Source organism: Ursus maritimus, unplaced genomic scaffold, assembly GCF_017311325.1.
Source record: "Ursus maritimus isolate PB19 unplaced genomic scaffold, ASM1731132v1 scaffold_6, whole genome shotgun sequence".
NCBI lineage: Eukaryota > Metazoa > Chordata > Mammalia > Carnivora > Ursidae > Ursus > Ursus maritimus.
In genome coordinates this window covers 3,045,815-3,059,384 of record NW_024426774.1, presented here as the reverse complement: position 1 = coordinate 3,059,384, position 13,570 = coordinate 3,045,815, and the positions used below count along the sequence as shown (strand labels likewise).

The 13,570-nt window shown below is 42.4% G+C and overlaps 2 protein-coding genes across 3 annotated transcripts in view; one reads left to right on the top strand and one right to left on the bottom strand.

Annotated features, from left to right (window-relative positions):
- ITGB1BP1 (integrin subunit beta 1 binding protein 1) overlaps window positions 1-207 on the bottom strand; it is a 13,352-nt gene extending 13,145 nt beyond the window's left edge. The window contains exon 1 of the mRNA XM_040622827.1: window positions 42-207. The gene's annotated coding sequence lies outside the window, so the exon portion shown is untranslated. The remainder of the gene's footprint in view (window positions 1-41) is intronic.
- Window positions 208-287: 80 nt separating this feature from the next.
- Window positions 288-13,570, top strand: part of CPSF3 (cleavage and polyadenylation specific factor 3) — a 42,643-nt gene continuing 29,360 nt past the window's right edge. Inside the window, exons 1-5 of one of the 2 annotated variants that reach the window (XM_040622822.1) lie at window positions 288-492; window positions 4,839-4,902; window positions 6,260-6,357; window positions 11,690-11,818; window positions 13,072-13,249. In XM_040622822.1, the coding sequence (XP_040478756.1) occupies window positions 443-492; window positions 4,839-4,902; window positions 6,260-6,357; window positions 11,690-11,818; window positions 13,072-13,249 (519 nt within the window). In that variant the 5' untranslated portion in view covers window positions 288-442. Of the gene's footprint in view, window positions 493-4,838; window positions 4,903-6,259; window positions 6,358-11,689; window positions 11,819-13,071; window positions 13,250-13,570 lie in introns of those variants that run through there. The other variant, XM_040622823.1, reaches the window with a different exon arrangement.

The following is a 13,570-nucleotide window of genomic DNA, read 5'->3' as shown; positions in this document are numbered from 1 at the left end:
GAGCAGGCTCAGCCCTGGTTCGGCCAGGGGCCGGCTCTCACCTCACAGCGGCTGGCCAGCCGCCGGGGCCGCGTGTGGTTGGGGTCAGACACCCACAGCCCCGGGAACTGACGCTGGGGCAGCCACTCCAGTTCTAATTCCAGCGCCAGCTTTTCCGGCGCCCCCAGTCCCGCCCGCCAAGCCCCGCCTCCGAGACGTCGCGCAGGCGCAACCTGACCCCGCCCCAGATTTCCGGACGCCGCTGGGGGAGGAACCTCGCGCCCCAGCGACTGCGACCGGAAGTTGAGGGGAGGAGCCTAGTGTCGCGGGCGCCAGAGTGCCGGAAGCTGTGCTCTTGGTGGATGGATTTTTTTCTACCATTGGTTCCCAGTGGCTTTGCTTTTCATTTAGGAAGACTCCCGCGACCTGTTCCTCACCCCAGCTTCGCCTTCAGACTCCCGAGATGTCTGCGATTCCTGCTGAGGAAAGTGACCAGCTGCTGATCCGACCCCTGTAAGGGCCCAGCGAGAGAGGGAATGAAGCCACGGGCTGTGAGAGGCGAGGCGGGGTGACCGGATGGTTGGCCTCCGAGGTCGCCCCCGTCTCCGGCAGGCCTCGGGAGCCGGCCCCTTGGTCCGCAGGTGCCCGCCAGGCCTCTCAGGCTGAAGGGGTTTGGAGAACCGTGGATCGGAACGGGCCTGCTAGGTTGAATGAGACTTGGCTTTTTTCTTCAGTCTCGGGAGAGGATGTTGTTTGGGGGCGGGAGAAAAATGTCTTTGGGCCGCTGGGCGCTTTCCTAGGCGCTAAAGAGTGGCAAGCCCTGGGGGAAACGGTGATGCTGATGGCGGCAGGATGAGAGGAGGACCCGAGTTAGGCTGTGGCGGTGTGAAGAAGAAGAAATCTGTTTATTATTTCCTCCAGGACTTGACATTTGCCAAGATGTGAAAGAGGGAATCAGTTAGCTATGAGTTTTGACGTTCTGACTTCAGACCCTGTCAGAATAAGGAAGATAGAAGGAGAGGGCAAAGAGCAGAGATGCTAAGGACAAAAACTCAGCCCTTGATTGTCCACGAGAAGGCTTGTCTTTCGGTGGAGATGGCCTTCTGCCAGAGAAACACTTTACAGATCTGGAATGCTGCTTAGTGGGGGAAACAGAATTGTGGAGAACTTTTTCCTGTCGAGGAGCAATTTGAATTCACAAACATATATTTAGATATAAGTTAGCATCTCATTCACTTGTGCATGGTGGACAGTATCTGCACATCCATTCAGTAAGGTCTAGTTGAGCACCTGCTGGGGACCTAACACAAGTTTCCCACTGCTTAGTTCACACTTGCCCTCTCTTCTGGTGTTCAGCAAACACTGAGCAAGTGTCCCGCACCACACTAGGCACTGGAGATGCAAATAGGACAGCGCCGAGTTAACTGAAATCACCCTTTCGGAAGGAATTGCAGTGCAAAGTGAAAAGTTCTGGAGAGACAGTTTGGAATAATAGGAGACACTTACTTTGGGGACAGATGTGGAATTCAGTCCCTACTCTTTCACTTGCTAGGACAGCAACTTCCCTGAACCCATTTCTTCATGTGAAAATAATATGGCCACACTTATTATGAGGATCATAGTAGGTGCTCAGTAAATGGTATATTAGAAGTATACATACAGATAGACATGCACTGAGTGCTAGCAGAGTTATGGAAAAGGGATTTCTAACAAGTTGTGAAGGCGAGTTTCTGCATCCTGGAAAACACAGTGCATGACCTGAGCCTTAAAGAATAAGTAGGAATTAAAGACAGGTCAAGTGTAGGACAAGGATGTTCCAGGCAGCAGAAGTGGCACATGGGAAAATGAGAGTGGTCACAGTTTGTGACCGGTTTCCTCGTGGCTGTGGCTGAAAGATTACTAGATGAAGTGGGAGAGGCTGTCAGGGACCAGCTTCTATGCATACTAAGGAGTTTAGGCATTTATCATGTCAGTTCTAGGGAGCCAATGAAGGTTTTAAGCATCGATGGGATATGGTGGGAACTGTTTAGGAAGAGCACTCCTATCAGCAGTGTAGCAGATGAGTAAGAGTGCATTCGGTGGTGGGAATCCAGGAGGATATAATTGAAAAAATTTCGGCATAAAATAGAGCTTGGAAGGAATGAAATGAACATCAGTGAGTTGGAAAGAAGTAGGTTTCAGAGAGTAAGGAAGTGAAGTCTTTACAGTTTTGTGGCTCATCAGATGTATTGGAAGGAGCAGTTGTGGAGAGGAGTGTTAGGATGTCCTGGAGTCGTAGGTGGAGCAACTGGTAAATGGTCATGTTATTCACTCGAGCAGTACAGGAGCTGGGGCAGGTCTGGGATAAATTTGGGAGTTCTATTGTTTTATAACAGCTCTATTGAAATATAATTTACATACCATACAACTCATTAAAAGTGTACAATTCAGTGATTTCTAGTATATTCACTGACTTCTGCAACCGTCACCGCTATCTAATCCCAGAACATTTTCGTCGTTCCAGAAAAAAAGCCTGTACCCATCAGCAGTCACTCCCATTTCCCCCCCCAACTTCCCCAGCCTCTGGGGAAGCACCCCAGTACCACTAATCTTCTTTCGTTCTCTACAGATTTGCCTATTCTGGACGTTTCCCTTAAACGAGATCATATAATATGTAACCTTTTGTGACCTGGCTTCAGCTTCTTTCACTTAGCATAATGTTTCCAAGGTCTGTAGTTTGGGAGTTTTTAGTCATTTAGTAAGTATTTCTTGAGATTTCTTGCATATCAGGTGCTGCAGCTATTAGCGAACAAAATGGACAATGGCTCTGCTCGTACGGCGCCTTCGTAGTGAGGAACAAACCACAGATAGGTGGAGTATCGTCATGTAGTTATGATAGAGTTGTGTGAAGGGCAAACGAGAAAAGGTAGTCAAGAGGAGGCCTCAAAGGAGACGTTTGGACTGAGAGCCAGATGATACAAAGGAGCCAACATGTCACCATCTGAGGGATATTCCAGGAGAAGGGCAAGTGTAAGGGACTTGTGGTGAAACCTAGTTTGGCATATTTGAATATAAGGTGCCTGTGTGATAACCCAGAAGAAATACCTAAATGCCAAGTGTATTTTAGAAGTCTGGAATTCGGAAGAACTATCTGGGACAGATACAAACTTGGAAAGTCATCCGCATGTCAAAAATGTGAGACTGAAGGTCACAAAGCCTGAGAAGTGGGCCAAGGAGAGCCCCTTGCCATACCAGCATTTGAAGTGTGGGCAGAGGCGTCTGAGTGCGAAGGAAACTCCAGGGGAAACCAGGGAGACAGATGAGAGCGTGACTCAGAAATGTCAAGGGAGAAGCACTCAAAGAGGGCTTGGGTGGTGAGGGGTGACGGGCTGCTGAGAGAACAAGAGAAGGACAGGAAAGGCTATTTGCTCTTAGCACAGAACCACGTTGCAAGTACGGTTCCAGAAGAGAGGTTGGCAGAAGCCGGCTTGCAGTGAACTGAGTGAGAGGAGGTGAGGAGCCAGCAGCAGGGAGTGAGCACAGCTCTCTTATAGGAGGTGGCTGGGGAAAGGAATAACGGAAATTAGAATGGAGGGATTTTAAGTTTCGGGCGAGAACGCTATAGCACGTCTCAGTTGTGATACTAAAGGAGATGGGAAGGGCAGGTCGGTGAGGCAGCGGTATCCAGGTAATCAGGAGGATGGAGTGTGTAGAGTGGAGAACCTTGGTGACAAGCTCGGCCTGGGACAGAAAGAGAGCTCTGTTCTATTGCTATGGGAAAAATGGAAGGAGACACGATGTTGGTGGGTTGGTAAGTGAAGTTGAGAAAACTGGCAAACATGAGCTGTGTATTTTTTGATGCACAGAAGGCCCTCGCCTCCAGTGAAGAGGAAGATAGCATGGGAAATGGGGACAAAGTTTAAAATAGCCGAGAAGAGAAAGAGTAAGAGAAAATTGAGCTAGGGACACTTAGGAGGTTGCCTTGTGGGCCAGTGAAAGTGGGAGGCAGGAATTCACGGCGGCACCACGGTTGTTCGATTTTCTTTATCGACATCTCACTCTGCGCTAGGATCTCCGTTTGCGGATAGAGCCATCTCATGTGTGTCTCCTAGGAAGTGGACCGAGTTCCTTGAGATCATGGTCCAGGTACTAGGCATTTCCATATGTTAGGCACCAACAGTACAGTGCTTGGTGTCGAATGAGCGAGTGAAATGTTACCTGGGATGGGTGGGAAAAGACATCAGAGAAGGTGAGGGACTGGAAAAACAGGTGAGGTTTAGCTTCAAGTGCATCTTGTGATTATTGGAAATTAAAGCTGTTTTATTCATTTAAGAAGAAAGGAAAATTGTTGAAGTACTTGGCATCCAGTATCCTGGAATAACAAGTTGGAGGGCAAAGGGACTGAGATGTGCAGCTGTGAATAAAAAGAAGTCTATTTAAATTTAAGCTTTAATGTAAAATGTAAATACATATTACGCTCTGAACACAATGAAAGAATTTGAAGTGCTTATGGGTTTACACTTAAGTGCTGATCCTGGAAGTATGAGCCCATAATCTACATAACGGTAAGATTTCCATTACATCGTGACTTAACCCTAACCTTCAGAAGGTTGAACTTAACCTTGGGCTTCTTGTATCTGTACATCCGCTCTCACCATCTTAGCAGCTGCAAAATGCCTCAACTCCCAAGGGTCACTTTCCATCCTTTCCCATGTTGACACTGTTCTTCCCTATCTTTGTAAGTTTCTTGAACTCTTACCTGCCTCAGGTAAGTGCTGTCATCAGTGGAGCATAATTTAAGTTGTAAAAAAGCTTGGATTTATTGGGCTTGATTTTGATTGCTTTTAATCATCTTTTCTTCTCCCCTTGTATGTTTGCAGTGGAGCCGGGCAAGAAGTAGGAAGATCATGTATTATCCTGGAGTTCAAAGGAAGAAAAATAATGGTGATTATTTTTTAGTTAGGATAATAGTATGGCTCTGTCTGCATTGGGGGTTACATCTTTTCTGGTACTGTAGTTCTGTGTTTAACTTCCAGAAAAATGTCATAGTTAGTGCATGTCTGTGCTGTGCAACATTAATGTGAATAAGTAATAATACTCTTTGACTTAGTAATTTGACAGAACATTAAACTGAGAAGATGTATTCTAAGATTGTAAAACTGTCGGCCGGGTCTCCTGAACTATTGCTTCTTCAAGGTCCCTTTTCCACTCTTGGAGGGTTGAGCCAACCTAACTGCCCCCTCCCCCTGGCCCTGCCACTGCGCCGTGGAAGAGAGCCAAGGAACTAAGTGCCCGAACCCACGCAGAGCTCCAGCCACGCCCATGCAGCCTGGGATGACAGAGCCCTGGTTCGGCAGCTTAGATACCTAAGTTTGCATCAGGGCCCCTGACCTTGGGCAAGGCAGTCTAGAGTTCCTCTAAGCCCATTTCCTTGCCTGAAAGACAGAGGGGTTAGAAGAGATGATTTACATAGTCCTCACTAGAAAGGCACTTCGTTGGCTCATCGTATTCCTGTGGTTCCACTTCTCTACTTCTCCCAGTCATTCAGGAACAGGCATGTGTCAGATATTGTGTCTTTTTCCTCATTTATTGTATTAATGTGCTAGTAATGCCCCCAAAATGAAAGGTAACTCATTAATGTCTGACTTTAAGAATTCAGTCCCCAACACCTTAAAATACTTCAGTTGCCCTATTCTGGTAAGTTTCCCATTTCTGATTACGGTCTTCTCCCTATAGCCAGATACAGGAGTAGTGAATCTGTAAACCTAAAATGCCCACCATCTTCTGATATCAGAGCTTTTCAAAGAGAGTTCACGCATTGTTAGAGTGACCAGGAAGGCTAGCTGAAAAGAAGGTGTCTTTTATCTTGTATCCTGTGACTTAAGTGTGAGCTGTATTTTATATTTGTTTGGGAAGTTAGAATTGTTAATGGCATATTTGAAATGTTTACTAAGGGGCGCCTGGGTGGCTCAGTCGGTTGAACGCCTGCCTTTGGCTCAGGTCATGATCCCAGCCAGGGTCCTGGGATTGAGCCCCACGTCGGGCTCCCTGCTCAGCCGGGGAATCTGCTTTTCCCTCTCCCTCTGCCCTGCTCATGTGCTCTCTTGCTCGCTCTCTATCAAATAAATAAATAAAACTTTTTTTTAAGTTGGAAATGTTTAATAAGAATTGCATTGCAGATGTTAGTGTATACAGTCCATCTTGATTATGTGTGTGATGGATTTGTTATAAATATTGTCAGTTAAGTAAGTGTTAATAAAATGTGTAGGAGATTGTGATCCTTTTTTTCTGTGTCTTTCAGTTGGACTGTGGGATCCACCCTGGCCTAGAAGGAATGGATGCTCTTCCTTATATTGATTTAATTGACCCAGCTGAGATTGATCTCTTGTTAATTAGTCAGTAAGTTATTTTCTTTATTAATGACACTGTTTTTCAAGAGCTTTTACTATAAAGATCATGATCAGTTTTTAAAATTCCGGTGTTTTAAAAGAGTATTTTCTGAGACACTTGGCTGGCTCAGTTGGCAGACCATGCAACTGTTGATCTCGGGGTTGTGAGTTTGAGTCCCACGTTGAGGGTGGAGTTTACTTAATAAAAAAATATTTAAAGATTTATTTATTTATTTAGAGAGAACGCTTGAGAGTGGGGGGGTAGGGGCTGAGAGAGGGGAAAGAGAATCTCCAGCAGACTCCCCAACAGAGCATGGAGCCCAATAATGCAGGGCTGATCCCACAACCCCAAGATGATGACCTGAGCCAAAACCAAGAGTGGAGGGACGCCTGGGTGGCTCAGTCGTTAAGCGTCTGCCGTCGCCTCAGGTCATGATCCCAGCATTCTGGGATCGAGCCCCGTATTAGGCTGCCTGCTCAGCGGGAAGCCTGCTTCTCTGCTTCTCCCTCTCCCACTCCCCCTGCTTGTGTACCCTCTCTCGCTGCCTCTCTGTCAAAAAAAAACAACAACAACAAAAAAAACCAAGAGTGGGATGCTTAATAAAAATAATTTTAGGGGTGCCAGGGTGGCTCAGTTGGTTGAGCTGCTGCTTCTTTTTTTTTTTTAATTGGGCCATTTGCCAGCATTTATTTTCCAAAGGTAAAGCTTTAGTGTTTTGTTTGGTTTTTTCCTAAAATATATTCTTTCATTGCAACATTTTTCTCGGTTTGAAAAACTATGTCCCCTTGGGTGGACATTTGGCAAGGCTTTCTTATAAAAAGACAGTCTTGCACACTGTTGTCTGTTTCTTTCATATTTCAAAAACTGTTAAAAACTGTAAAAACTGTATTCGAGAACTCTGTTAAAACAGTTATTAAAATCAAAGAGTATTGCATTGCACTGATGTTTGAAGCAATAGCAATTTCCAATTAAATGGAATTCAGCTTCCTCATAAAATGTTAACGTATATCCATTAAGATACTACAATCTCAGAGGAACCAATACCTATTTCTTCAATATTATTTGTATCAATAGAGCTTTTTTAAAAATTGTTTTAATTTAAATTCAATTAATTGGCCTATAATGTATTATTAGTTTCAGAGGTAGAGGTCAATAATTCATCAGTCTTACATAATATCCAGTGCTCATTATATCACGTGTCCTCCTTAATGTCCGTCACCCAGTTACCCCATCCCTCCCCTCCAGCAACCCTGTTTGTTTCCTGTGATTAAGAGTCTCTTATGGTTTGTCTCCCTCTCTGATTCCGTCTTGTTTTATTTTTTCCTCTCTTTCCCTATGCTCCTCTGTTTTGTTTCTTAAATTCCACATATGAGTGAGATCATATAATTCTTTCTCTGATTGACTTATTTCCCTTAGCATAATACCTTCTATTTCCATCCACGTCAATGCAAATGGCAAGATTTCATTTTTTTGATGGCTCAGTAGTATTCTATTGTATATATTATACCACATCTTCTTTATCCATCCCTCTGTTGATGGCCATCTGGGCTCTTTCCATAGTTTGGCTGTTGTGGACATTGCTGCTATAAACTTTGGGGTGCAAATGCCCCTTCAGATCACTACATTTGTATCTTTGGGGTAAATCCCTAGTAGTGCAATTGCTGGGTCATAGGGTAGCTCTATTTTCAACTTTTTGAGGAACCTCCATACTGTTTTCCAGAGTGGCTGTACCAGTTTGCATTCCCACCAGCTGTGTAAGAGGGTTCCCCTTTCTCCACATCCTCACCAACACCTGTCGTTTCCTGACTTGGTAATTTTAGCCATTCTGACCAGTGTGAGGTGGTATCTCATTGTGGTTTTGATCACCCCCTGATGCCAAGTGATGTTGAGCATTTTTTCATGTGTCTGTTGTCCATGTGTATGTCTTCTTTGGAGAAATGTTTGTTCATGGTTTTTTCCCTTGTCTTGATTGGATTATTCTTTGGGTTTGAGTTTGGTAAGTTCTTTATTGATTTTGGATACTAGCCCTTTATCTGATAAGACATTTGCAAATATCTTCTCCTGTTCTGTCAGTTGCCTTCTGGTTTTGTTGACTGTTTCCTTTGTTGTACAAAAGCTTTTTATCTTGATGAAATCCCAGTAGTTCATTTTTGCCTTTGTTTCCCTTGCCTTGGAGACGTGTCTAGTAAGAAGTTACTGCAAGGTCGAAGATGTTGCTGCCTGTGTTCTCCTCTAGGATTCTGATGGCTTCCTGTCTCACATTTAGGTCTTTCATCCATTTTGAGTCTATTTTTGTGTGTGGTGTAAGGAAATGGTCCAGTTTCATTCTTCTGCATGTGGTTGTCCAATTTTCCCAACACCATTTGTTGAAGAGACTGTCCTTTTCCATTGGATATTGTTTTCTGCTTTGTTGAAGATTAGTTGACCATAGATTTGAGGGTCCATTTCTGGGTTCTCTATTCTGTTCCATTGATCTATGTGTCTGTTTTTGTGCCAGTACCATACTGTCTTGATGATTACAGTTTTGTGATAGAACTTGAAGTCCGGGATAGTTTGGTTTCTTTTTCAATATTCCTTTGGCTATTTGGCATCTTTTCCAGTTCCATACAATGCTATTGCATTGAATTTTCAGATTGCTCTAGGTAGCATAGACCTTTTAACAATATTTGTTCTGGGGCGCCTGGGTGGCTCAGTCGTTAAGCGTCTGCCTTTGGCTCAGGGAGTGATCCCGGAGTGCTGGGATCAAGCCCCACATCAGGCTCCTTTGCTGGGAGCCTGCTTCCTCCTCTCCCACTCCCCCTGCTTGTGTTCCCTCTCTCACTGGCTGTCTTTCTCTCTGTCAAATAAATAAAATCTTTAAAAAAAACCAAAAAAGCAAAAATCAATATTTGTTCTTCCAGTCCATAAGCATGGAATGTTTTTCCATTTCTTTATGTCGTCCTCAATTTCTTTCATGAGTATTCTATAGTTTTCTGGGTACAGCTCCTTTGCCCCTTTGGTTAGGTTTATTCCTAGGCATCTTATGGTTTTGGGTGCAATCGTAAACAGGATCGACTCCTTAACTTCCCTTTCTTCTGTCTCATTGTTAGTGTATAGAAATGCAACTGATTTCTTTGCATTGATTTTATATCCTGCCACGTTGCTGAGTTCCTGTATGAGTTCTAACAATTTGGGGTGGAGTCTTGTGGGTTTTCCACATAAAAGGTTATGTCATCTGCTTAGAGTGAGAGTTGGAATTCTTTGCCACTTCAGATGCTGTTTATTTCTTCTTGTCTTCTGGTTGCTGAGGCTAGGACTTCTAGTACTATGTTGAACAACAGTGGAGAGAAGGACATCCCTGCCGTGTTCCTGACCTTAGGAGAAAAGCTCTCAGTTTTTCCCCATTGAGCATGATATTCACTGCGGGCTTTTCATAGATGGCTTTTATGATATTGAGGTATGTTCCCTCTAGCCCTACACTGTGAAGAGTTTTAATTAGGACAGAATGCTGTACTTTGTTACGTGCTTTTTCTGCATCTGTCGAGAGGATCATATGATTCTTGTCCTTTATTTTATTAATGTGGTATATCACATTGATTGATTTGTGGTTGTTGAACCACCCTTGCAGCCCAGGAATAAATCCCACTTGGTCGTGGTGAATAATCCTTTTAATGTACTGTTGGATCCTATTGGCTAGTATGTTGGTGAGAATTTTTGCATCCATATTCATCAGGGATGTTGGTCTGTAATTCTCCTTTTTGGTGGGGTCTTTGCCTGATTTTGGGATCGAGGTAATGCTGGCCTCATAAAAAGAGTTCAGAAGTTTTCCTTCCATTTCTATTTTTTGAAACAGATTCAGAAAAATAGGTATTCATTCTTCTTTAAATGTTTGGTAGAAATCCCCTGGGAAGCCCTCCGGCCCTGGACTCTTGTTTGTTGGGAGATTTTTGATGACTCCTTCAGTTTCCTTTCTGATTATGGGTCTGTTCAGGTTTTCTATTTCTTTCTGTTTCAGTTTTGGTAGTTTATACATCTCTAGGAATGGATCCATTTCTTCCAGATTGCCTAATTTATTGGCATATAGTTGCTCATAATATGTTCTTATAATTGTATTTCTTCGGTGTTGGTTCTAATCTCTCATTCATGATTTTATTTATTTGGGTCCTTTCTCTTTTCTTTCTGATTAGTCTGGCCAGTAGTTTATCGATCTTATTAATTCTTTCGAAGAAGCAGCTCCTAGTTTTGTTGATCTATTCTAAGCTGGGGTGGTGATCCTTATTTCACACAAATTAGGTTTTAAACCAAAGACTGTAATAAGAGATGAGGAAGGACACTATATCATAATTAAAGATTCTATCCAACACGAAGATCTAACAATTGTAAATATTTATGCCCCTAACATGGGATCAGCCAGTTATATAAACCAATTAATAACAAAATTAAAGAAACATCAATAATAATAATAGTAGGGGACTTTAACACCCCACTCACTGCAATGGACAGATCATCTACGCAGAAGATCAACAAGGAAACAAGGGCTTTGAATGACACACTGGACCGGATGGACTTCACAGATATATTCAGAGCATTCCATCCTAAAGCAACAGAATACACATTCTTCTCAGGTGCACAGGGAACATTTTCCAGAGTAGATCACATACTGAGTCACAAATCAGGTCTCAACCAGTATCAAAAGATTGGAATCCTTACCTGAATATTTTCAGACCACAATGCTTTGAAACTGGAACTCAATCACAAGAGGAAATTTGGAAAGAACTCAAATAGATAGAGGCTAAAGAGCATCCTACTAAAGAATGAATGGGTCAACCAGGAAATTAAAGAAGAATTAAAAAAAAATTCATGGAAACAAATGAAAATGAAAACACAACTGTTGAAAACCTTTGGGATACAGCAAAGGTGGTCCTAAGAGGTAAGTATGTAGCAATACAAGCCTTTCTCAAGAAACAAGAAAGGTCTCAAATACACAACCTTATCTTACACTTAAAGGAGCTAGAGAAAGAACAGCAGATAAAGCCTAAACCCAGCAGAAGAGAATTAATAAAGATTAGAGCAGAAATCAATGAAATAGAAACAAAAAGAACAGGAACAGTCGGTTGAGCTTCTGACTCTTGGTTTCAGCTCAGGTGATGATCTGGGTCTTGGGATCACCCTGCCTCCAGCTCTGCAGAACTGGGTGCTCTCTTCCTTCCCTCTGCACGTAGCCTACCCTTGGTGCTCTGAAAGTAGCCATATGCAACTGTTACATAGAACTTTTCTGTACAGTGAGCAACAGTTTCATTTCATATAGTATATGATGGATAGTATTTTAAGAATTGACAAAATCTTTTTGTTTCCTTTTAAGTTTCCATTTGGATCACTGTGGAGCTTTGCCTTGGTTTCTACAGAAGACCAGTTTCAAAGGAAGAACATTTATGACTCATGCTACAAAAGCTATTTATAGATGGCTTCTTTCAGATTATGTCAAAGTCAGGTAAATTGCCCTGTTAGATTTCTATAGGAATTTGCTTCTACAGAATACATGTAGTTCAAGATATGGACCCTTTTGTGTTTGGAAGTAAGACACTCTTTTTATTCACAAGGATGTCATTAATTTGTCATTCAATATCAGCTCCTCAAATACCGGTCATGTACCCAGCACCTTCCTGACCATAAAGTCTTTATGAAGTTTTTACATCCTTAAATCTTTGTAATTTAGGTGAATTACAAGGTATGATAACAATATTTTAGAAACAGAATTTTATGATTTTATTAAAATTTAAGGTCAAGTACATGATACAGTGATATATACTGAAATCTTATTTTAGATTATTTGCTCAAAGCAAATTACTATCCTAAATGAAGAAGTTTCCTGATGATTTTTTTCCAGTTGTAAGAGGATAATCAGAAAAGTTAGAAGCATTTTTATGATACCTACGGCATAAATTATTAGCTTTCAAAAGTTTACTGTTTTATTTCTATATTCCAAAAGCAGCTAAGAGGCAATTTGTTATTCTTCACATATAAATGTAAAAGAATGGAAGAGTTACCCGTAGTAGTCATATTGCTTACCTCTTAAATAATGCTAACCAGGTGCAGACACAGTCCTCGCTTCTCAACATGTTAACTCATCTTCATCTCGACTTCGTGATGTAGGTTCTGTTATGAACCCCATTTTACAGGTGATCAGACTGAGACACACAGAGGTTAGGTGATTTGTCTGTGATGATCCTGGTAAGAGACAAAGCTTGGATTTGGACCCAGGCAATCTGGTACCAGAGTCTGTGGCCTTAACCACCACTCCCTGTTGCTTTTTTGGAAGTACATTAGCATAATTTTCAGGAGAAAACTTACACTACACTTTGTAGAGAAATCTTTTCCCATTCTGATGGGAAACTCTGCTGTGGTTCGGTGTGTGTGAGTATATGAGCGAGTTTCTCTCTCAGGAGCGTTGGGGCAGAAAAACATTGAGCAATACTATCATGAGAGTACTGTGCTTTAATTTACTGTGTACTTTGCTTAAAATCATGCTTTGTAGCTGTACACACCAAACGTTTTTATTTATTATAATTTCCGAGTAAAAAAAATACACAAAATGTCCAAGAGAGTCTAAGTAATGTAATCCATACAGTGAAACAACTTTGTGGCTGTTTTGTTCACATTTCATTCACAGCCAGTCTCTGAGTTCAAAGAGTTTTAAAAAATCTTACCCTTAATTTTTTTGTGTTGGCCTCTTTAAATATTTAGTAATATATCAGCAGACGACATGCTGTATACAGAGACGGACCTGGAAGAGAGCATGGACAAAATTGAAACCATCAACTTCCATGAAGTTAAAGAAGTTGCAGGAATCAAGTTTTGGTGTTACCACGCAGGCCATGTTCTAGGAGCTGCCATGTTCATGATTGAGATCGCGGGCGTGAAGGTACTCTTGCTCTGGTAGCTTCCTCCCAGGAGAAATCGTGCAGAGCTTTGTGCCCCCAGGTGACACTAACGGAAATTCCCTAAGACTTGCGAGGTGTCTAAGCACTGAGACGTAGGATAAAATTAAGTTGATGGCTTTTTCCTCTTAAATATCACCGTTCATACCCCCACGGTAAGACTTCCTGTATCAAGATTAGAAAGAGTAAAGTAATCTCAAAAGACTAAAGTTCCTTCACAGTACCATAGGACTGATTTCCTTTCCAGGGTCCTTTAGAAAAATGCTGAGGGCGGAGCTTTCTTTGTGGCTGTACGTATTTCACAT